This window comes from Strix uralensis, chromosome 7 (genome assembly GCF_047716275.1).
Source record: "Strix uralensis isolate ZFMK-TIS-50842 chromosome 7, bStrUra1, whole genome shotgun sequence".
Taxonomy (NCBI): Eukaryota; Metazoa; Chordata; class Aves; order Strigiformes; family Strigidae; genus Strix; species Strix uralensis.
In genome coordinates this window covers 37,456,180-37,481,153 of record NC_133978.1, presented here as the reverse complement: position 1 = coordinate 37,481,153, position 24,974 = coordinate 37,456,180, and the positions used below count along the sequence as shown (strand labels likewise).

Genomic DNA, 24,974 nt, shown 5'->3' with positions numbered 1-24,974 from the left:
AGTGTAAGGAATCTGACCCAGGGAGCTGTAGGGCTGTGACACATCAGTTCTTCACAGGAATTCTCAGTTGCTGGATGAGAATAACATGAGAGAGGTCCTGCACACTGGGTGCAGACTGCTGCCGTTGTTGTTAGTATACCGTCTGCTTAAGGCAGTGAGACAAGTTCCATGATACACCACTGTAACTGGAATTTTACCCTCTGCCTTTTCACTCCAGGACTATAATTACTAAGTATCAGGCTGTCTCTCTCACCTGACTAATTTAGTAAGTGAAGGTTGGGAAAATGAATCAGTTTAGCACCTGACAAATGCATATAACCACAGCATGGCTAAAAGAGATAGCTGCTTTAAGAAGACCATTGCAAGTCAGCACTGCTCTGCATATTTCATGAGGAGTGCTTTGCTGGAGTTCAGAATAAACATTCCAAGTCTGGGAATGCTAGTAGATTACCTGGCAGGGGGCAGAGAAGGAAAAGGAAGTCTCCTGCCTCTGTTCCAGTCCTCATCCCTTTGCCTGTGTTCAGTCTTCTCTTGTCCATGAGGTCAGAGAAGAGGGAAAGCAGCTTGTCGCGTCTCACCATGGCTAAGATGGAACTTTGAGCCCACTTGTTTGAATGTTGTGGTTGAAGTTAGAGTGTTACATCTGTGAGCCTTTCAGGAAAAAAAACAAGCCACTTCAGTATAGAGTTGTCTTAACTATAAATCCCCAAAGCACATGTCACTGGAATAGGAAACCCACACCAGTCATAGAAATTACTTTTAAACACAGCATGTTTTCAGTTATGTGGTACTTTTGGAAAATCCTCCCTTGGAATACATTATTTCAGAGAGGAAAAAATTATTTCTTTCATAATAGGTCATGAGTTACAGGCATTTAAACACATGTAATAAGAATATATTCACATTATTACAAATGATTGCTGTTATAGGATTAAACCTATCACAAAAGTGCTTAGGTTTAAGTTGTTTGCATGGTGTTGGTAATGTCTAATAGGTGATAACTTCTAGAGCCCACTATAAAGAAAAGTGAATTCTCATGAATTTTTTGGGAATACAGAAATTATCAGCATATTAAAATGTCAATGTGAAAAAAATTGCCATGCAGTTATGCAAAATATGGGCACAACTCTACAGAGCACTAATTGGCTTTTTCTTTTGCAAAAATCTGACATTGTTCTGCATTTGCTTTTAATTCCTTTGTTCCTCCATTAGAAATGTACTGGATGGACCACCAAGGCTGCAGCTGTCTGGCTATTCTCTGCTCTGAGGCATCACTGATGTATGTATGTATATATTTCCCACTCCTTCTTGCAAAGATTTTCTTTTTGTTTTCCTAAACTAAATTGCTGTTTGATTGTAGGGAAAAAGTGGAAGGTTTTAAGCATTTTAGTCTCTGCCACCGTGATTTCCACATGTTGTCGTAGCAACCTTGTGTCAGTCTTACACTTAATGAAACTTCCCAAGTCATCAAAGAGTTCCTGGTGCCAATGAGGGTTTGATCCTGTCAGGGTTTTTTCCCTGACATCCCATCAGATTGGGCCCCAGGTTTTTCTCAGAGTTCTATTAATAATTGTTCTTTCATACTCCTCTGAAAATACCTTCTTAGACATTGTATACTGTGATTTGATGGGCTGTAATCTAGTCCACTCTTCTGAAAGAGTATCTGGTGCCAGACTTTTACCTCCCACAGGTTTATCTGTAAATATGGAAAGAAAAGCTGCTGCAAGAACCAAGTATATGAATTTACACTTCTACATTGCTAAAACAATTTTTTAAAGTTAGCTACACTCATTAAAAGAAATTCCCTTCATCTGTGTTTGCTTGCAGAACTGGCAGCTGAATGGCAAGTATCTCGGATGTTTTGTTTCTGATGTTTTCAATTAGTCTAGGCCCCATTTCAGATTACCAGGATTATCTTTATGTCAGGAACAGCCATCACGGGGCAACAGGTCCTGTAGTGCCATGTTCTTAGACAATTAATTTCTTGTTTTATCTCCTCATTCTGATTAGTAGCATTTATTTTGGTGTATTAAATGGAAATGCAAAAGTTTATGATTTAAAGTCATAGGCAACACTCCTGGGCAGTGACTAAGCTGTCTCATTTAAAACCATGTCTTTTTCCATTAATGCCTAGGAACATCTGCTAGCAGATTGGGGATGTTCACATCAGGAGACCAATCTTCCAGAACTGGACAAATTATTAGATTTGATATTAAATTGAATGGTGGTAGATCCCCAGTTTATTGGCTCTAGATGAGAGCACCTGCATGCTGGGCAGCTCTGGAGCTATTTGGGATGCACAGTGAACACCACTGGTAATTCACTTCTCAGCACCATAAAAAAACCCCATTATTACTCTGTATTTGATGACAATGGAGACTACCTATTGCTTGCTGAAATACAGTATCCATGGGAGCTCCTGCGTATCATGATATATAAAAAATCTGCATCATTAAGAATTAGAATTCAGTTGGAGATCCTCTGCTAAATGCCAGAAACTTTATGTGTGTTTCTGCACTCTGAGAGGAGTCAAAAGAGGGAACAGTGAAATCTGCACACAGTGAATCTCTGCTAATAAATTTGAAATATTTATTTTAGGATTCCTCTACGTAAGTCTTCTCATTTCAATCAAAATAATGTTTTTCAAATATACATGTATGAAAACTGAACAAACATCAGATGAAAAAGTAGTCTCGGTGAGTAAAAACAATTTGAAAATCTCATAATGCACTGAACATAGACCATTTTCTTAAGTTACTGCTTTCACTGGTGACAGTAACAATTGGCACAATAGGAGTCAGGAAAATGGAGATCTGATCACCTGGGCAAGCAGAACTCTCAAAATAAAAATGCAGAGGAATGTCTGGCAATATTGCAAGATATTTAGTTCATATTAAGCGGAGTCAGATGATATTAAAAAATCTGTAACTCACACACACTTACATTTGTTAAGACTATATTTGCATCCTAACATCTGGACTCACTGGGAGGAAAAGTCTGCATACATTAAGAGCATATATGGTAGTTTTTTAATAATATCCCCCTATATTTCCCCTTTTTCCAAAGCCATGTGTTGTGAGTCAGCTTACAGAAGGCAATGGCATTATTCTGGAAGGGGAGGTCTGGGACATGAGAAGTGATATTGCTTGTGTTGTAAATTAATTTTCAGGTAAATAATGTAATTCTTAAACAGAGTTAGTGGCATAGGAGGCAGAATCTGCTGGTTGCATGATGCCACTTCTGGCTTCCAGATGTTAAACTATGTTTGAAAATCAGCTACCGGTACAGTGCTCATGTTTTCCTAAGAAAATAATTGTCAGTGGGATGCCATATCACTGTGGATGGGAGGGGAACACTGCTGCAACTTCTCTTGAATTGTGCACAATATGCCCTTGCTATAGCTGGGACCAGTAAGAGTTCCTCACAACCTGTCCTATAGCCTGAAACGCTGGTTTTGGCCCTCATTCTTCTGCTCCTCTGTGCCTTTTGCTGTCTGTATCAGGAACCTGCTGCACACAATACTGCTACAGCACAGGTCAAAAATCATTCATTCACTTGATAAGATAGTTTATGGACAACTGTTACAGCAAGAGCTGGAAATAGGGGATCTAGTTACTGCACAATTTAGGCACTTCTTCCCACTGAAATTAACAGGACTCAAGAACGTAGACATCTTTGTAGATCTAAGGGAGGCCTGCAGAATGTATGTGCCTACCTACATGGAGGATAATCCATGCTGGCACAATGGCTCTGTGTCACCCTCCAGTCATGAGACAGCACACCGAGGGCTGCACTGGCTGACACTTCCACCCCTGAAATTCTGTCCTCCTTCCTGTCGGTGCTCCCAGATTCAATTTCTCCAGATGACCCATGATGCTTGGTGATGCTTTCTGAAACCGCCGGTCTGTTCTCTGCAACAAGAAGATGGAACAGGAATTAGGAGTCCCGAGAGCATTCACCTTCTGTCTCACACACAGCTGCATTGTGTGTGCTGTGCCAGACTGCACCACACGACAAGCAGCAGCAGGCTTTTCCTCTCATTTCACTCCCAAGTGGCACGTGTAGCTTCAGTGAAAGAGGTTTTTGTGATGAAAGCGAAAACTAAATTCAGATTAAACGCCACTAATCTATGTGGAGTGGTCTTATTTCACATATAAATACAAGCTACTGTAGGTATGTGACAGTAATTGTTGAAATCCTTTTACAGTGCACAATGTTCTTGTTAAAAGTGAATTTATACGCTGCACAGTATTTGCTGTACTACTGTGCTTTTTAGCATTTCATTTTTGGTTAATTTGGGCTGCCTCTTTAAGAACACTTTTTGCTACTATGTTGCATATTTGGGACAAAGAGCAGTCTGTGGGATATTTTGCTCTTGTATCCACTGAGTAAAAGGCCCTGCTTGTGTAAGCACCAAGAAAGGTCAAACACAGATTTCCAGAAAGCAAGCATCATCTTCAGAAACACGAGATTAGTGTTTGTATGAGACTGGATACAACAGGATTTCCTCAGCAAGGTATTGAACCTTTCACCTCGTATTGAACCTTTTACCACTTTGCCTCCCACCCAGCTCAGCATTTTGCATTTTGTAGTGTCTTAGAAAGTCTTTGGAAGAGGGAATATTTCTCACTATGTGTTTGTGTACTGCATTGTACAATGGGCCTGAGTCTTGTTTGGACTGTCTCTTGAGACTTTCTGTGTTAGGGTACAAAAGCATCCTACTCATGATGAATTTGCAATGCAAATTGGACAGCACTATACTAGTCACACAAAGTATAAGAATAGAAAATTGTTCAAGAGTCCAAACCATAATTCAGTAACTTTGCAGTGGAAAATGAAACATTTAAAACATATTTTGAAAGATAGCTTATGCAGAGTTGCAGTCTGTAGTCTGGCAGAAGTACTGGGAGACAAGGCAGTTTTGACTGTATACTGAATCAGTCTGATCTATGAAGATGTTTTAGAACTCCTGCTAAAAATACTCTAATAAAGCACCACAATAATTAGACCAACACAATAGTTTTAATCACAGAATGAAGTACTAAGTGTTACATATTTATATTTTGCAGGATTAATCTGAACTTGAAAATTAAGCAGAGAAAGCTGAAAAAAAATTACCTAGATTCCTCGCAATGATTTTTAAAAAGTCATTAGGAAAGTTCCTAGAAATCAACATTTAATGTACTATATTGTTATTCTAATCATATATTTAATAAACCCCTTATTGATAATTTGGAATATATTAAGTGGCGTCCATTGTCCTTGAAACAATGTATTTGGTTAAAATCATCCTTTAGCACAGCTTTGCTGGAGTCAATGGATTCACACAAGGAATTAATTTTGACAGGCAATCTCTTTGCATGGATCAGAGCTTTTGCAAACTTGTAAAAAGTTTCATACTAATTGTACTGACCTGCAGTAAGTCATGCATTTAGATTTTGCCTTAAGTTTCACAAGTATGTCAAGTTCTTAGGAGAACGCAACGCACCTCTGGATTAATGCTCAACTAAATTATGAATGTCTAAGAAAATTTGGAGTTGACTGACATGCACTATGAAGGAAAGACGACTGTGTTTTGGGACTTCAGGGGGATGGGAATCCCTGCTACTGAATGTGTTCTTGTAAAAAATCTGGGATTTTATCAATGCAAGTAACAATGTGGTTTTGTTGTTAATGATCTGCCCTCTTAATGACTTTTAGTTTCTGTTAAAATTACAGAATACTTCAGCCCAATGCCTTTTCTCTAATACAAAGTGTATTTTATTCTGCATCAATAACATGAAAGATTCCCAAATTTAAAAATCTCTTCTAATGCTAGTGTTCATTACACCTAGAATGCCTTATTTTTCTAACTGGTTACATGAATATACATTAACAATGGAAGATGCAGTCTTGCAACTGTGAATCTTGAGTAAGAGAACTTGCTTTACAACCAATTGGACTTAAATTATCCAAATGATGAGAAAGCTACTTCTTCTTGCCTCTCTGGCTGCTTTACCAGACCACTTCCAGCCTGCTGAAGCCCTCAGGAAGTCACTGTGAAAGTGTGAAGGTTCTGAACTCTTGCCTCCTGTTTCCCAATTTACTGAAATTGTAAAAATTTCTAGGCAATCGTGTCACTATGTTTGAACACTACACAGTACACTGAAGCAGAGAGCATACGTGTTACTGTAACGTTATGAACTCTGTGATTAAGGGGTTACATGCTGTAACCAGGAAAGCAGGAATTAAGCCTATAACATATATGGCTGTTTTAAATTTCTTACAGATTATAGCAACTTGATATTATTACATATTCTTTTAGTTCTCTTTTCATCAGAATCTTGTGCAAACTCTATACTCATAACTGAAATAGATTACTAATGATTGTTTTATTTGATTGGTGTGATAACATGTAGAAGAATTTCAAATATAACTTCTGGTATATTTGAAATAGATTTTAAGGCCTAGTAAAATGTGTTCAGGATTTAGCTGTCTTATAATAGAATGCTGCTCAACAGGCCTGAAAAGTGTTCTTAGCCTGCTTCTTGTATAGTCCCAAGTCAAGGCTGGTTTAAAACCCAGTCAAGCTAATCATATAGAGACAGTTTTAACAAAGGATGATTAATTGACTAAACACAGGTGTTTTGCTAGATTAAGAGAATTTAGTATACAGAAACTGCTTGCTCTACCTAAGCTTTTAATAGAACATCTTCAAGTCTTTCTCAGAATTGTGCGAGATGAAAACTAGTGGAAGAAAGATGAAGTAGATGATGACCTGAAAAATGACCCTCAAACTAAAACAAGGATTGGAACCAGAAGAATTCGGCTGAGACAGGGGATTGTAGTGAACGTTAATAAATGATGAGAATCAAGAACTAAAAGGTTGAGTGGAAACTTACAAAGACTTTGATTTAATAGATTTAGAAATAGTATAGAAACTATGCAAGTCCTTTGGACATTTGCCATTCACCGCAGTGTTGGCCCAACTCTGAGTTGTTAATAAAGCAAACCTAGAGATACCCACGTCTGGTCATTCTGTTTCTTCCTTGAACATAACATAAACTAAACGTTTACTTCAAGTGACTCTTAGTAGGATCATCAGGATGTCAGAAATAATCATTCAGCACGATTCCTAAATTACTGATATTTTTACAACAATTCTACTACTTATGAACTATGAGACAATAAGGGCAATGAGGGACATTACTTGGCCCACTGCTCCAAATTACAAGCCAGATCCACCATTACACTATACCCAACTCTAATGATACTGGCACTGGGAAAGGAACAGAGAGGAGAAACTGTGTATTATTTTTTTTTTTTCTGTAATATAAAACGCTCATCATGAAATGACAATTTGAATGTTGCTGAATTTTCCAGACTTGTAAGGCCTGGTTGGGGATAATTTCAAAATACTGAAGATATATTTCTTCCTAGTAAATTAACAATACGTATTCTTACATTTAACTCAGCTTTGTTGCTTTTTGTATAAGCAACACCACTGGTCATGATTAACTAATTTAGGAGTCTATTCCACTTCAAAGTATACATCTGTTACTTCATTTGCCAGAGCAGATCTCTGCTTAGTGATGAATCCATATGTTTATATGGAAATATAGGTATTAGGGATGCTCAGTCAAGTACAGCATCCCTTTGCCTCCAGTTTTCACCTCTTTCACTCCTCAGATGTTAGAGAAGCTTAAAAGCAGATGGAAGATTTGTTACCATCAGGTTCATCAGTACATTTCCACTCCTTAATAAAGGTGAACCTTTTAGGACTTTTCCGCTCAACTTTTCAAAAGCAGAAAACTTGCTTAATCCGAGTGGCAGTGAGTCACGCCTTTGTCTTGCGTGAGCGGACTTTTCGTGGTTACTCGCAAGGATTCACTGAGGCGCGACTGATTTTGGAGCGAGCCAAGGCCAACCAACCGGGGGGCTGCGAGCGGTGGGCGGCCCGGCTGCCGCGGCCCGCTCCGGTACAAGGCCGCCGTTACCTCAGAGAGCGGCCGCCGATCCCCGCCGGCGGGTGTGCCCTCAGGGAGTGACCCTGCCCGCGGGACCGGGACAGGGATCAGGATCAGGATGGGGATGGGGATGGGGATGGGGATCAGGCATTGCCGGTCTCCGGCCCCGGCAGCGACTTCCCTGGACAGCGAAGATGGCGGCACCCGTGCCGGAGCTGCCTGTGGCGCTCTTGGCCCCGCCCCTCCTCTTCGCCCCGCCCCTCCTCTTCGCCCCGCCCCTCCCGCTCCGCCTCCCCCCCGCCCTTCCCGCGGGTTTGGCCCTTCCGGGCCGCCGTCGCGACCGGTAACGGCGTCGCCGCGCCCCCGGCGCCTCCTGCGGGGCCGTGGCTGCCCGGGGCGGCGGCTTCCCGCGTGTCTTTCGCGGCGGCTCCTGAAGGCCCGGGGCGCGGACCAGCCATGGCGGAGACGAGTGGAAGCAATGATTTCTCCTCCTCGTGGAACGCGGGCGCGGAGCGCGGCCGCCTCTCGCTGCCGTCTACCTCGGGCGACGGCGCCGTGCTCCAGCACAAGCAGCGGGCGCCGAGGCGCCGGCGCCCGCCGGGCTCCCGGGAGGAGGGAGAGGAACCGGAGGCGGCGGGCGAGCAGGCCAGGCGGTCGGAGAGCGGGGCGAGCGCCGGCGATGAGCGCAGCAGGAGGATGATCCGGAACCAGTACCGCGAGCTCATCTACAACGTGCAGCGTAAGCCCGGGGTGCGGCTCCCCTCAGGAGCGGGCCGGCCCGCGGCGGGGAGCGGGGGGGGGCCCGCCGGCCTGTGCCCGGCCCCGGGGCTTTCCGCCGGAGGGGATGCCTCTTTGGCCCCGGGAGATGAGGGCTGCGAGTGGGTGCTGGGGCAGTCGTTTAGGTGCCAGGTTGGTAGCTTGACCTTCTGGGTTTTTTTTGGAGGGATGCTTCAAGCTTTCGTGGGAACTGCGAGTTCCTTGGGTGCTGAAATTTTTGGGCCTGTAGTTAGAGCGAAATTTGCATCCCTGGAAGCATTTGCAAGGCTATGAGGGGTTTACCTGCACGGGATGTGCGTGGCTGCATTGCTGCAGGGGAACGATCAGCTTTAGACCCGGAGATGTACTGAAAGCCTTTAATTTTGCGTTCATGGTGTTCGAGCTTTAATTTGAAACCGCAGGTACCAGTATCTGCCTGGACCAGACAGTTATTCTTAGGCTTTCCAGAAAGTGCTGCGGGATTTTTAGCATCTCTCTAGACAGGTGTGTCAGTACTTCTCCCATCTGTGTTTGGAGTGTGTTGTATTTCTTACGAAAGCATAGCAATAGTTGTTTGGGTAAGCACTGCCACATTTAGCAACATGTGGTGTTGGTCCTGTTCTGCATACTTGTTAAATTTGTAGAGGTATTTACAATGCAGTTTAGGGATGCCTGTGTTTATGGAGAAAAACAACAGTGGTATGACAGCGCATTGAGTAGGGTGTATGTCCTTAGAAGCAGTGCTGTGAGTAACTGTTCAGAAGTGGACATCTGAAAGCTTTATTAAATCATATGTAGACTGCTAAATATAAGTAACTGTGGTTGACGTGGTGATCTTTGGAAATCACCAAGCATGTATTTTTGGTGGTTGGTTTGTTTCATGAAAATCCTTAAGGGTAAGGCAAATCACATACAGACAACTATGGTATCTGGTAGCTGCTTTGACTCAAATACAGGTATTTTACTGTAACCAAGAGGAATCTGGGATCTACTAACATAATTTCAACCATATAAATCTTTTTCCATTGAAGTAAATGGAAAACTTCTTCTTCAAACTGAGTTAATGCATAAGCATTAATAAAATGGAGCCTACATAATCTTGCAATTGAGGTGCTATAACTATATTCTGTATTTTTGTGTATATGATGGGCTGTGAACCAGCCAGATTTGATTAAGGTCTAAGTATGTATTTCTTGATTCTTCTGTATTTAAGTAATTTAGGATTTCATTTGTGTCCCTTCCCCCCAGAAAATCGTGAGGATATGCTGAGTTCAAAAAGCAACAGACTGACAGAAGCTTTAGAAGAAGCCAACAAACTGTTCAGTGGAGGTAAAACAAATTTTGTTGTCCTTATTAGAGGTGTTTGCTTGACAGTTGGCCAAGTGTGAGGCAATGATGGCTTATAAACAAAAAAGGGCAAGAGAATGAAGTTCACATCCAAGTACTTTATCAGAATTATTAAAGTATAGCTTGAAACAGATATGTTTAGTTGAAGAGGAATTGTTCGAATAAGTTGATATGAGAAAATAAATATTGCTACTTTAGTGTTTATTTGCACTTAGAAACACTCCTTGCTGTATCTTGACTCTGTACAACAATGTACGTAAGTAGTACCTCTAAAAGGTATTAGTGTAGAAGGGTTTATTTCACTTGGAAAGATGGAAAACATGACAATAAAAAAATGCGTCTTATTCTTTAAGATATGTTATTCTTCTATGCTTGCCTTTGTCAGTGTCATCTCATTTTCTCTTGCTTTTTTTAAAATGCAAATGTTATTATAAGGATTATGTAAGTAAGTGTGTTAGAGTAAAATGTGCAGTAAAATGATTTACAAAGCTTTACATCCAGAATAGTCTGTATGCTAAATTTTATTATTATATTTTTGACAATTTCATATTATTAACATTAAAACTTTTCTGTAACAGTTTCCTGTGCACGAGAAGCTGCGCTGGATGCCCAATTTCTTGTCTTAGCATCAAATCTAGGAAAGGAGAAGGCGAATGAGTTGCACTCTGAGATGGCAGCATTTGATTCACTAGTATTTGCAGAAGACTTGGTAAGTCTCAGACTTTGAATTTGCTAACATTTTTACTAGAGGTTTGCCCTATTTGTTACAGAATTGTAAAATAAAAGCCTCAGATTGTCAGGCAATACATGACAGTTCTGATGGAACTTAACACTCTTCCTATGAATTTCTTTAATTTTCTGGTTAGTGTTGTTAATTATTTTAAACTATGTATTAAGCATTTCTAATATGCATAGGGGAAAATCTAACTTAAAATGCAGGCATCCTCCCCCCATTGTCGCATTGCTGCTACTTTATCACAGCTCAGTCAGATTGTGCTCTTAGGTCAGTCTTGTGCACTTTCTTTTATACCCACTGTGTTGTAGTTTCCCAGTGGCTAAGTAGCTTCTTTATCCTGTCCACTGCTTCATGTGTTTTTGGATGGAGTTCTCAAGGCCCTGTGTCACTGACATGAAATGGGACTTTGGATTACTTGAATGCTTTTAGACTTGACATGTTTGTCTCTTTGTACTCTGAGTGGAAGAGTCAGTTCAGAATAGCTTTGAAGCAGACTTTCCCCCTTCCCCCCCCCCGCCAAAAATTTCCTCTTATGTTACAGCAGATTAATAAGGAGTCTGAGTCTTTGGTCAAATCTAGAGCTCTGCAATATAAAAACCATCAAATTCACTTGTTTTATTGAAATTTTTCCTGGGGTAGTCTGGATTGGTGGATGCAGGGTTGGGCCAAATAAGTTGCTTTATGGTATTTGGGAAGCTGAGCTTCCTGGAAGTGTGTGGTGTTCAGAAACTGTGAGACATCTTAGCTTTATAGTGCAATTTAAGTAATGCTTTGCTACTTCATACATCACTGAAATTCTGTTGGAATATAGGCAGTTTTATTTACCTATAGCTCTTTTTTCCATTGCTTGCTGAATACAAGTCTGTATGTGTTTTTCTGTTTTCACAGTATCTTCAGGAAAGTCAAGGCTCTTATGCAGTGATATTAAATATTAATCTAGCAGGACAAACACCATAATACAGTATTTCACCAATATTGTATCTACTGATCTTTCTCTAAGTGAATTTTCATTGCGGCTTTTTTTTTTTTCTTTTGTAGCTAACCTTCATGGGTATAAATCGCATAGAAGTAGAAGAAAATAACAATGATTCTGAGGGCATTTCAGCTGGCTATTTACCTAGTAATGCCTGGCATAAACTGGGAGAAGAAACAGAAAAGTACTTCAGAAGAGCACCTTCTTTTCACTATATGTAAGTTTATTTAAGGAAATAGTATATACTGCAGCATAAGCTAATGGCCTTAATTGTTTTTTGTCTTTAATGCCCTGGGGTTGAGTAGAGTTTAATCTCCAGTCACAGAGTGTCAACAAGAACTTCTGTGTGGTCTGTGTTCTTATGGTACAGTGAACTCCTTGTCTCCAAAATATTTCATAATATTTCTCTCTCTGATTTTGGTTTGGCTTGGCTACAAAATAGTATCACTTATATCTGGTAGAGGTGGCAGGGTATACTTGATTTACCTGTTTCAGACCAAAACCAGTAGAAGTGATCCTCTTTCCTTTAGAAGCTGACTCTTCCCTCATCTTACTCCCCCTGTACAAGCTGCAGCCAGAATCATGAATAGAGGAATTTTTTTTTTTTCTTTTTTTTTTTTCCTCTTTCCCAGACAGTTATGGGAGGTCAGGGTCTCTATCTTTTACCTGATGATTGTATTATCATGAAGAGACCAGCAGTTCTTCTTGTACGTCTGTGTTAATGGGTTGTCTTTTAGAATCTTGCTTTCTAGCTCTGCCTTCAGAAGAAATCACCTGAGTACTGGCACGTGGCTTTATGTAGAATTAGCGTCATCTCTCCTTATGTGTAGGCAACTCATTCAGTAGGAGCCTTTTAGCTGCTGTCAGATGACCATTAGTCACCTGGCTTATAGCAACGCTCTGATTTAAATCTCTCATAAAGTCAGCCTACAGTAGCTGGATCTAGTTCAATTAAATTATCGGTGACAGAACTGATACAATAATATTCAGTTGTCTATGATTTTACACATGTTCCACCCCGCTAAAGATCACTGTAATTGTAAGAAAGTTGCTGGATATACTGATTTGATCATACAATACCTGGTATTTAATGTTAGATAGCGAATTGAGATATTTCAATCTTGTGTTTGCACTTTCAGGCTGTAAGCTCTAAACAATAAGTATATTTTTCCAGTCATCCAGACGAAACTGACTGCCAGAAAGACTTTTTTTCCTATTAGTTGCATTTTGACATCTTAGGTAATGATGGGCTTTTGATGGAAGATGTGTGAATATTCACAAAGTGTTAACTTTAAATAATAAAGTGTAGTTCTCAGTTTAGGAAAACAACTACTTATTTCTGACTCCATCTATTCTTATCTGAGGCCTGAGGGTTTTTTTGGTTTTTTGGGGTTTTTTTTGGTTGTTTTTTTTTTTTTTTCCATGTTCGGTCTGTGAGTTCTGAAATTGAGCAGTTGGAGCTCACTAACTTGATTTGAGTCTCAATTCACACTCTCCTCTTTAGGCATCTTAACTTGGTGGAGACTCAAGGCAACCAAAGTTAGGAGCCTAAGTTCCTTATATAGTCAATGGAGAGAGGTAAGCACTTCAAGAAAGTGCCTAAATCTAGTATGTATATTACACTCACGTTGTTTAATGATAAACTCTTCTTAGTGTACTGAATGTTCTATTGATTGACTATATCTTAAAAATTTGTGAGTTTCTTTTATTTAAAAAAAAAAAAGCTTGTTGCAAACCTGAACTTACAGAAACTAAACTATAGATGAAAAAGAGATATAAATATTGTATGGAGAGAGTTTTCAGGAAGAAAAGTTTGTAATAAATTCAAACGGAGATATTGGAGGATATGAACCATATACTCTGATTAATTTCTTAACTAGTTTTAAGAAAAGTAGATTTAAAGTTTTTGTTTTCTTAAAAAAAAAAGTTGGAACAATTGCATCAGATTTTGTACATCTGTTGATAATTCTGGTTTGAAGCTGTCAACATATATTGGGAGCAATTTTTGGGGATGGTTGTTTACAGAAATCTCTGATGAAGCTTTGTTTTTAGATATCAGTCATTACTTTACACTTTTATTGGGAGATCAACTGCTCAGTACATAGGTTTCTTAGCATATAATGTAAAACATATTTCCATATATATGTTCTTTTTATTTTGGTTAGGTTGGGATCTTTCAAGTCTGATCCTCCTGTACCAAAGCAACGGATTGAGAGGCAGAAAAAGATGACAGGAGAAGAAGGAATACGAGCAATGCCTGCTCAGGTTTGTGAAGTGTTATCTTTATTAACGATTTGTTATGGCATAGTTACTACAAGTGACTTGTAAATCTTTCTGTTCATGTTGTTTTGGGTTTTGTAGTTACAAACTGTGTAATACTAAAGGTTTCAGACTTCGTTATTAGGCTTCTTAATTTGTTTTGTGTAGGCTGCAGTATTTCACTCAGTGGAAGGAAATAAGATTTTTTTTTTTTTCAAGTTCAGGTTAGCTTATGTGCTCTGATGCTCTCTGCTTTGAAAAGAAACAAAAAAGAGACTTCTTTCCATTAGCGTGTTTTCAATTTTTATTTAAAAAGTGTCTAACTGCGTGACATTTGCACTAAACAACAGCAAATTAATTAGCTGACTTAACCACTATTTTCCCTGCTTTCTGTTGCCCTATTCTTTCTGTCTTGCTCTGGCAGAAAGGCAAAAGTGTGAGAATACTTAGGCTTACTTGTGAAACTTTGACAAAATAAACCATGTTGTTACAGGGAACCACTGGCTGATAGTGCCAGTACATAGAGGCAAAATGTTGAGTATGTCTTTTTAAATACAGCTTACTTCATAATACTCCAAATAGTGATAGAAATTATTCTGATATAGTTTGTACTGGGAAGAAGAGGAGCTGGGGTTTTGAGACAGTTGCTTCCAGGAGTGTGTGACTGCTCTTTGTGCTTTGCTTAGGTAAACACTGATGATCACCATACATGTTAATCTGTGTTGGATACATAGTTATGTGTGAAAGTTTCTGTAGCCTGCTTTATTGCAAGGTGGTCAAAGGCAAAGTGTTGGCTAACAGGAACAGCAAACAAGTTACTGAAGACTGCACTTGGAAAATGAATTTGGTACTTTGCCGATTACAGTACCTGAGGACAGTTTGGAGTAACCTGCTTTACAGATAATGAACAAATTTGTAAAATCACAGTAATCGTGTCTTTAGACTTCATGCCATGATGTTTCTTACACATAAACTTAGGTGCCTTTTCTGAGGAAAAAGTTTAAGATCTTAATGAACTGCCCTTCTATGCTTATAAACTTCTTCAGTAAACTCACAGGCTGTGTACCAGTAGGGGTAACCCAGTTCCACAGAATTATTGGGAAGTAAGCAAAGACCTGTAGATAGGATCAAAACATACAAACTGTGGCCTTTCACGTTGATACTGTAAGATGGGAATTAGTTCATAAAGCACTTTGTAAGTTGTCTCATGTTTGCATAACCGTCTCTGTAACCTTGCATGTGTGGCATAGAGAGAAAAATTTGTCTTTTATGTTATGTGTTCATAAAAGGCCCTTTTCATATTCTTGTCTTATAACAGTGGTTATTTGAGGTGAAACTGTTTCTTTTTTCCAGTTAAAAAAAATGGAGGAGTCTCATCAGGAAGCTACAGAAAAAGAAGTAGAGAGGATCTTGGGATTATTGCAAACTCATTTTAAAAATGATCGTAAGTATGATTCGATTAAGCTTTTAAAGCATTCAATTTGAGAAAATGAATACTTTTAATCTGCTACAGCTAGAAGTGGTTAAACTATAGAAACAAAATTGGGTGGAGTTTGCAAGCAGAAATCATTGTTGAAGGATATATACTGACTATTTTGTATGTACACTAATCAGTTGCTGTTTGATTGCAAAGTAACTCTAAATCCTACCCTCTCGCCCGGAAGGCAGTCAAATAGTCACTGTGTATGTATATGCATGTGGCAAAAGATGGAAGAAAATAATATTCTCTAGAAAATTTGTTACTTTTTGCAGTGGACTGAGAATTCAGCATTGTAACTAAATGACATAAACATTCAGTTAGCTTTTAAAAGGAGTACTGACATTCTGAAGTTTGTGTTTACATATATTTGCTCTGTGTATACCACCTGTTTTGTTTTGGTTTTTTTTAACTCATTTTTTCATCTCTAGCTGAAACACCTATTTCCTTTTTCGATCTTGTGATTGATCCAAACTCTTTTGCACGCACTGTGGAAAACATCTTTCATGTGTCCTTCATTATAAGGGTAAGGCATGGCATGTTCTTGAAATCTTATTTTAAATACTGGAATTGTCTGGAAATACTGATTTGTTGTTTTTATGGCTTCAATATTGACAGATCAGGATTTAAATATTAGGAATCCTGATTTGTTTTCTACAAACAGTCTGTGATCTTTTGGTAACTGAATAAAAAAGAAAACAGTAGATAGACTATTTTTTAAATTAGATTTTTCTTCTACAGTCAATTTACCAACAAAACAATAGTGAAATTTTTTGCTGTCAGTACACTTTTCAAAAAGGGATTCTAGCTCACATCATTTTAGATTATAGAACAGTAGCTGTAGACTATAGAGGAGTTATTGAGGTTGTAGGAAAGTATCTCAGTGCAGTGTTTCATGTTCTTTTCAAATCTGTAGATTTACAATTCAAACTATTTGTCTAATAAATAAAACGAATTTGGGAAAAGAGAAGAACTTTTGACTAGGTTTATAGTGAATAGTGAGGTGATTATGGAGGGTTAAAATAAGTCTATTTAATGAGTAATAATAATTTTTAGTAAACCAGATTTTTTATAATCCAACAGTTACCAACTGTCCTATAGCAGCCGCATTCTTTATGAATAAGTGCTATATTTAAATATTTTTTTCTTCTTTGGTATGCCAATTAAAATTCTTTATCAATACATGTACCTGTTCATGTAATACATTAATTAAAAAAGAAATCTTAGTGTATTATCCTAATTAGCTCTAATTTCTGAAATCCTACTGTCTTTTAGGATGGTCTTGCAAGATTAAAGCTGGATGACGATAAATTGCCAATAATAGGTAAAATCTAGCTTTAAAAGACTATAATTGGTTTTTTGTACAACATTGAAAAGCAGCTACATCTTATGTCTTCACAAAGTTTTAGAGGTGTTTTAGTTGCAAGAGTAGAGATTCGGGGATGTGCAGTGCATTGAAGGAATGAAGAGATTAGAGAGGAACTGAAAGGAGTCTCTTCAAATATCAAAATATGGAAAAAGGCCATTATGCTAATCTATACAAATTAATTCTTTTAATAGAAATAAAAAGTTATTACCTTTTAAGTGGTATCTTTGCTAGTAAGTATATGAACATTGTTACGCTTTGCTGAGAAAAGGTATTTTTGTGTGCAAGAAGTCTCCTTTGTCTGAGTTGGGAAGTGATGTAACTTCAAAACAGTTGGAAAGGAAATGCCACCCTGTGTATGAGGTCTCTGGCTTTCTTCCCCACTGGATATCAACAGGATTAAGACTTTGGTGGGATTTCATAAAGGATTAAATACTTAGGTCCTTCTGGGACTCTGAGAAATACTAGCTCCTAAATTTTTAGGAGGTAAGACTATAGAAATCTGTTGAGAAGTATATGGTACAGGCTATTGATAGAGATGAGCTTAGTGGAGCATGTGTAATTGATTTGCTTTTTGTGAAGATTTTGTGTTCCTGGAGGAAATTGACTTTACACTTGTGAAGTCTATGAAAATACTATACTTTGAACAGAGCCTTCAAAAGACGAGAGCAGGGAGGATGACCGTGCTGCTGGAATACGGAACCAGGCCGTCATATCTCTGTCCCATCAAGAATGGAAGGTATATTAGATAGCACTTGATACTTTTGATTATTTTTTTTCTCTTAAGTGTAAGAATGCATCTGAGAGCTGTGCTGTTGTGAACTCTGCTGGGCATGGGTATTACTGTATTGTATTATCAGTACATTTAATTTTATACATTCCAGAACAATCACAAATCTAATGAATGCTTTTTAAATGCAAGAAAACTGAGAATTGGGATAGCAATTTCATCTTTGATTCTCGAAGCCTGGTCAGTTTAAGTGCTTTTAAGTTGTGCAGTGTCTTGTCTTTACTGTTTTATATGAAGACTGCATAAGTATGCAATCTGTTTCTTCCCTTATATATGATACTTGCTTCTAGAGGGGAAGTTTTCTGTACCATTTCCTCATGGTTTGTAATAAATCTTATTCAAAAAGTAGTTTTTAGCACATACTCTTGTTCCTCACTCGGAATGTGCAGAAGCAACTTAGTAATTTGAAATAGTGCTTTAGTGTGAGAAATTTTATTACTTACCTGGGGGTAACTGTAATTAACTTGAAATAGTTCAGCTCTTGTAACTTATGTGCCCTTGTCTTCTCTAACCAGGAGATTGTAGAAACATATGAAATAACAGAACCCATGATTAGCCCTCCTTCTCACAGAAATGAAGATCAAATGGAGATAGCTTAATTCTTCATGTAAGTTCTTTTAACAGATCAAACTAAGTACGGATACAGTGCATGAGTTCCTCATGCATGTGGAAGAACTGCAGGGAAACTACTTGTGACTTACAAATGTAGAAGAACGATAAGCAGGGTAACTGCATAACATCTGGAACACTTCTATATTCTTGATCTCTTCGTGGAAAAAAATGTAATCTAGTCTTCTACACAGTAATTAGCTAAAAAACCCTTTAGTTTTAGATTTGATGGTCAGTTAAGTGCCATACTTGTTAATTTTTGAAACTTTATACTTGTACTTGGAATGCAATGCTATGAAGAATCATAGCTTAGTTTTCGTACTATTAACCTACTGACAGCTGATGTTGTTAATAGAATAGTCTGAAGAAGAACTTAGGGAAGCAGGAAGGGAAGACAGCCTCATTCCCTCTAAAATCCTTTAAACGATAGGATTGAACTCTTTAATTGTCACAGTTGTTTGGTAAGTTTCAAATCTTAATGAATATTGTCTTATTGTCTTTTTTTTTTCTTTCCCCCTAGGTGCCTTAAAGAAAATATTTTTAAATGTTTCCTTCAGAGAATATTTTATATGTATATATTGTAAAATTAAATTTATTTTTATTGGAACATCATGACACTTCATGTAAGCTGTCTTGTTTATACTTGTCACAGGGTTATTACCATATACTTTTTATTTATTGTGGCTTAGTTTACTACTTTATGTAAGGTTTACTGACACTTAAAAGCTTTCACAAAAAGGAAATGCTATCCCCCTTCTTTTATCCCTTGTCTTTCCCCAATATCAGCCTGCAAGTGGCATGGTTAACCATCTCTGCTGTGATAATCTTGTTATCTAGATGATCTTGGGTGCTGCAGGAGAAATTGATAGTCTTTCAGTTTTTACTCTTCTGGAAATCAAGGTCTGAATTTGGAAAGGATAAAAACTTCTCCTTTCTGTCTTTCCCCCACCCAAGTCCCTCACGTGTATTTGGTGTTGTAAGTTGGGCAGGACAGCTATTTAAGGCCATGGCGTTATTTTCTTCAGAATAAATAAAGTCTAGCTCCATTTCCAGAAGATGCTTTTTGGAGGACCATTGTCTCTGGAGTTTTTAGGGTTTCTCCCTTCCTTTTATCGTGAGGCAGGGTTTCTGATCCAGCACCCGAGGGGTAGTAGCTACCAAGCGGTCTGCTGTCCTGGGCGAGCATGTTTCTGGGGGGTGATAAAGTGTGATCCGGCTCTGAGGGTATGCGAAAACATCGTTTGATCATCTTTGGTTATCTACAACACAACCGAGAGCTCTGTGTTCGGGCGGGGGGAGAGGCCCGGCCCGGCCGGGGCCCTGCACTGCCCCCCTGGAGAGGGCCGCCTCCACCCCGCTTCGTCCGGGCGGGGCGCTGCGGGGCAGGGATGCTGCAGCGAGCGGGGCGGCCGGGCGCCATGCCTGTCGCCGTGGTGGAGTACAAGGGCTGGAAGGAGGGCTACCGCTGCGGCTACTGCGCCTCGGAGCGGGGCAAGGTCTCCGCCGGTAAGCGGGAGGAGGAGGAAGGCCGGGCCGGGGCTGCTGTGGCGGGAGCCGCGCCCGGGGGCGGGGGGAGCGCGGCCGCCCTCACTAAAGATGGGGGCAGCGTGCTGGGGGCGTGTGGGGAAGCCGCAGCTGCCCGTGGTAAACATGGCGGGAGCGGCGTTTCCTGTGCGCGCTGCCCGCACTCTGCCCGTAGCAAAGATGGCGGCGGCGGCGGCTGTTTCCGGGCGTCCTGGGGTGCCGCGCGGGGCGGCGGGCAGGGTGCTGTCCTGAGCCCGGTCACCGGCGGAGATGGCGGCGGCCGGCAGCTCTCCGAGCATCGTCGAGTACTTCGGCGGAGAGGATGGCTACCGCTGCGGCTACTGCAAAAACGAGACCGGCAACCTCTCCCATGGTGCGGCCCGGGGGCAAGGCGGGCTCGGAGGGCAACCGCGGGCGGGCCGGGCCGCGCCGGGGCTGCCGGAGAAAGGGGCGGCTGGAGGCTCCGGCGCTGAGGGAGGCCTGCGAGCGGCGGGTGAAGGCGGCGGTTTGGCAGCCGCCTCCGCCCCTCCCGCGGCTGTCCTGCCCTCCGGAGAGTGCCCGAAACCCCTTGGCACTTCGCTCGGGGCTCGCAGGGGGGCTCGCCGGGGGCTGGTGTGGGGCGAGCCGGGGCCGGTGTGTGGGGCCGGGGCCGCCGGAGGCCGCGGGCTCACCGAGAAACCTCGCCCCATGGTCTGGTTTTATAGGAGTGCTTTAAGGGCAAACCAAAAATAACGGGAAAGCTTTGTAAAGGAGGAAATGACTTAATTGACCCTAACTAAGGATGTAGTTCAGATCTCGCCCAAAGCGTTGTCTCGGTACAGCGTTACTTCTCAGGTGCAACTGCCCTGCCTGACCCTCCAGCGACAGCTCGGCTTAACCCCTAGATAAGAGTGTGTCTGCCTGGCAAGGCTCGATGGCTCTAAAGCTGTGGCTAGACAAGTTTCACTTAGGCCAGCCTAACGGGAAGCGGACTGTATTCTTTTGCCTGGTGAAGAGGTGACAGTCTCTGAGCTCCCCTCAGCTCGGTGGCCACTCTGAGGAGCCCCTGGGAATGGTCTGTGTCAGCTTCAGCGCCGCTTGGAAAAGATTTTCTGGCCCAGTGCTTCCGACTGATTTTAACAAAATTAAGGAACAATTTTTCGTTGTTTTGTTGGTGTATCTCTGGGAAAGATAGCAGGTGGAGAGGTAAACTTTTAACGTGTACAGAGTGATGCAGTTGATTGCATCCCAAGATTTATGCTGGTTTTGGTTTTTTTACACTTAATATGCGTGTTGAAATCGGTGATTTATGAATATGCCAAATCTTTGAAAGACATCTATTTGAAAGTTGCCATTAGCTACTCAGATTTACAGTAATATTTCTGTAGAACTTGTATTTTAAAGCATAACTGCGGTCAGTTTTCTGTAGAACTTGTATTTTAAAGCATAATTGTGGTCAGTTAAGTGTGTTGCTGTATTACTTATTTCAGGTATGTGGGCACATTCAATGACAGTTCAAGATTACCAGGATCTGATAGACAGAGGATGGCGAAGGTAAATTTAAAAAGAAAATACAAAGCCGTGTTGCTAGTTTAGATACAATTTAGAATCCAGATTTAAAATCTAGGTCTGTGAAAACAGCAGAGGTGGAGTTAATTTTCCCCACAGCAGCCCCCATAGTGCTGTGCTGTGTCTTGGTGGCTACAAAGGTGTTGGTAATGCAGCGGTGTGTTGGCTACTCCTGAGCAGTGCTGGCACAGCACCAAGGCTCTCTCCAACATCCCCCCCACCAGTAGGCTGGGGGTGGGCAAGATCTGGGTTGGGGACAGAGCCAGGACAGCTGACCCCGACTGACCAAAGGGGTATTTCATACCAGCAATAAGAGCTGAGAGAAAGGAGGAGAAAGGGGGGGCATTAGTTATTTACCTTTATCTTCTGGAGCAACCGCTACACCTACTGAAGCCCTGCTTCCTGGGAAGAGGCCGGACATCGCCTGCTGATGGGAAGTAGAGAATAAAATCTTCTGTTTTCCTTTGCTTTCACTTTATTAAGCTGTCCTTATCTTGACCCATGAGCCTTTCCTTATATTCTCTCTCCCCTGTCCAGTTGAGGAGGGGGACTGATAGAGCTTTAGTGAACACCTGGCATCTAGCCAAGGTCAACCCACCACAACAGTTAACTAGTTTCTGTAAGTAATTGAAATAGAACTATTTATCTGATGCTCTGCAACTTTTGTAACACTGTGGACCAGGAAAATAATCAGTTGTTTTAGAAGGATAGTAGTTTAGTACAGCAGCAAAAAGCTGAAGAACCTGCTTGATTTTTGTTACTCATCATGTAATATTTTGGTATTCTAACAGAAAAGGTTGGTCTTCCATTTATTTTGTAGTATAAGCAACAAAAAATCAATAGATATTTATTATTATTTTTAGAAGTGGAAAATGTGTCTACAAGCCTATCATGAATCAAACATGTTGTCCTCAGTACACAATAAGGTAAGAAACTCGAAATCTACTACTGTAAATTATTTGACTGTAACACATTTACATTTAGTGCTTTAAATACATAACACTTGAAAAGTTTATCTACTTTTAATGATGCTTTGAATGCTAAATGTATGCTGTTGGGTTTGTGCATAGGCACGTCAGCAGCTCTGTGACGTTTTCCTGTAAGCAATCTGCTAAGTGTGTACCGCTGCCTTTTGCCTCTGGCTTGCAATCCAAAGCAAGACTCCTATGATTGCTCTCTTGCTCACTGGTTGCAGGTGACCCAGTATGTCTGTGTGCCACAAACACTGCTTTAGTAGCCCAAATAAGAGAGGCTGTCAGTTGATTAGGTGTGAATAATTCTAGATACACTTTTCCAGCATTAGTAGTTAGTATCAATGCTGTATTTATAAGATGGATAAATGAAAAATTCTAGTGTATCAGCCTCCTAGGAAAGCTTTTTTATGCAGTGCTTGAGGTCACCGTGGTGTATTTTAGTAATTACAGTGATATACATGCAAAACATGCCATAAAGAATGATATTATGCAGTACAAGGCAACATAATTTAATTCACAGAATCATCTAGGTTGGAAAAGACCTTGAAGATCACCTAGTCCAACCATTAACCTAACATTGATAGTTCTCAACTACACCATAAAATTCCAAAAGTGTTGATAAAATATTTGACCACTTAATACAGGGAAACTTAAATGATTAGTAAATACATATACAGTGTAATTTTTTTAAAGTGGTTCCTTAATGTTTTTTTCTGAAATAATCTTTCACAAAAGAAATGGTCATAATTTTTTCTTTTTAAGGTGCCAGGCTTTGCGCTTCCAGACTTCCAAATCTCACAAGAAAGTTCTGAAGAAAATGTTGAAATTTATTTCCAGAGGAGATGTTTCAAAAGTAGCGAGTGAAGGTAAGGAATTCTTAGTCTTTGAAAACCAGTACTGGTGTTTGAAAGGAGGATCAGGTACCTGCTTGAATGATCGAATAGCTAATATGCTTTGATTTTTGTATGTAGACCCCTTAATAAAGGTCTGGGTAGGTTTTGTCTTTCCAGAGTGTTTTGAATCAAGAGCACTATGTAGCCCAGACACCAAATTGTGCAGCTGACTTGCTCTGTTGAAGAACGTGTTTCCTTACTTTTTGCATAGACCAGCTTATTTTCTTTTTCATCTCTGGGCATGTACTTACTTTCTAGCTGAGTGCCATAAAGAATTAGACCCTGTTTTACCTCTGTCATAAAAGTGATAATCTGGAGAGGACTAAGAGAAGAGGAAGAACAAACAGGGAAAGGAGGGTTTTTCTTCAGGTGACTGAGCCGTCACACCCCGTTTATCCAACACCAAAACCAGCTATTCTCAGTTGTGGTAGAACCTGTATTGGTTTTGAATCATTATAATTTGCCTGTTAGGTTTTCTGGATCTTTTTTGTTGTTTTTGTTTGAAGTTATGGCATGAGATGAATTGGCTGCCCCATTTTAGAGGAGAAAATAAAACTGTTCTCATAGGTGAGTTGGTGCCAGTAATTCAGTGTCGTAAAGCAAGCTTTCTGTTTTCAGACTATTGCAGTCACTTTGTCTGTGGGAAAACAGTTATTGGAATTGAGTTAATTTAATATTAATGTTAATTGTGCAGAGTGTGAGCTGTGGTTATACAGAGAGAAATTCACTCGTGCGGTTTTTAATTATTGACAGACGAGCCTATGGATTCCCACATAGAGGATGCGGTTGCCTGCGATTTTGCATACAAAAGTGAATCTCACATCAGTCAGTCTGAACTGACTTCCCTGAGCGAGGATCACACAGAGAGGGTGGAGAGTGAGGAGAAGGATGCTGGAGAAACAAAAGAAGAGGTGAATGTGCAGAAGGTGGAGTCGGGTTCTCTTCAGATATGTACAGATAAAGACACACCAGTCCCTGGAGAACCATCGCGTTCAACTAAAATTGTTCATGCACCACCAAAACCAGGTAGTCAAATTTTTGGTAGGAATTGGAATATACTGTCATGATTTTGCATGTTGTTGAAGTAATTCTTTTTATCTTGCCTAGTAAATCAATAATTGTTTCTTTTTATTCCCTATACTCTTCCCGTTTTATGAAATTATAGTGTATAAATTGAGAGGTGCTGCGTGTTACTTGTTTTCTTAGTTTTTCCCAAAAAGTTGCAGTTTTCCTGAAAGTTGCATTGATTTTCATTATATTTATTTATTTTTTTAGATACTGAGAATATGTATCAACAGCTGATAGTTTTCTGTAAGCTATTTAGATTGTAATCAGATAGATCAAGGTGACTGAATCTCATCAGACATGGGGACCAGTTTCCATCTGGGATACTTTTGTGTGCAGAGTAAGGTGTACACCCAGCTTTCCCTTTCTTCTAAGGGATGTGGTGACTCAGGCTTTATGTACCTTCAGGTATGGTTCATAGAATACCTCAAGTTGAAAGGGACCCGTAAGGATCAACTCTGAGCTGGACTCCCTGGTTGTGCAAGGCTAAGAGCTGGATACAGCTCTGGCTGGTGCTGCAGGACTGCTAGTTACTGAGTTAGGTTAAGGCTTAACCTGTCTTGTGCAGCAGTGGGAAACCAGTTTAAGACCCAAGAAAAACAAAGCGAGTTACTGTTTTTACATTTCTTCATTTCTGCAGGTTGTCTTGTTGTAATACAAATTGTGTTGTTTACACCCTGTGAATACACGCCTGCGAATAACTTGTTTAAG

At 40.3% G+C, this 24,974-nt stretch overlaps 2 protein-coding genes across 8 annotated transcripts in view; both read left to right on the top strand.

The window, feature by feature from the left end:
* Positions 1–8,279: 8,279 nt before the first annotated feature.
* On the top strand, positions 8,280–18,874 carry NSMCE4A (NSE4A component of SMC5/6 complex). Of its 2 annotated transcripts, none has more exons than XR_012629735.1 (11): positions 8,280–8,685; positions 9,951–10,031; positions 10,628–10,758; positions 11,824–11,975; positions 13,924–14,023; positions 15,371–15,461; positions 15,926–16,020; positions 16,770–16,818; positions 17,443–17,599; positions 18,166–18,257; positions 18,780–18,874. XR_012629735.1 is itself a non-coding variant. In XM_074875454.1 (11 exons), the coding sequence occupies exons 1-10, from the start codon at positions 8,403–8,405 to the stop codon at positions 18,247–18,249; spliced, it is 1,155 nt and encodes a 384-aa protein (XP_074731555.1). In that variant the 5' UTR covers positions 8,280–8,402; the 3' UTR covers positions 18,250–18,257; positions 18,780–18,874. The 2 variants fall into 2 exon arrangements, 1 of the variants encoding a protein (XP_074731555.1); XM_074875454.1 differs by having other exon boundaries at positions 17,511–17,599.
* Positions 18,875–19,670: 796 nt separating this feature from the next.
* The window catches only part of ATE1 (arginyltransferase 1), an 86,352-nt gene continuing 81,048 nt past the window's right edge, over positions 19,671–24,974 (top strand). For 3 of the 6 annotated variants that reach the window (XM_074875449.1, XM_074875450.1, XM_074875447.1), the window contains exons 1-5: positions 19,958–20,156; positions 21,253–21,316; positions 22,195–22,257; positions 23,068–23,171; positions 23,952–24,224. In XM_074875449.1, coding sequence (XP_074731550.1) covers positions 20,054–20,156; positions 21,253–21,316; positions 22,195–22,257; positions 23,068–23,171; positions 23,952–24,224 — 607 coding nt within the window. In that variant the 5' untranslated portion in view covers positions 19,958–20,053. Of the gene's footprint in view, positions 19,766–19,957; positions 20,157–21,252; positions 21,317–22,194; positions 22,258–23,067; positions 23,172–23,951; positions 24,225–24,974 lie in introns of those variants that run through there. The other 3 variants (XM_074875452.1, XM_074875453.1, XM_074875448.1) reach the window with 2 other exon arrangements.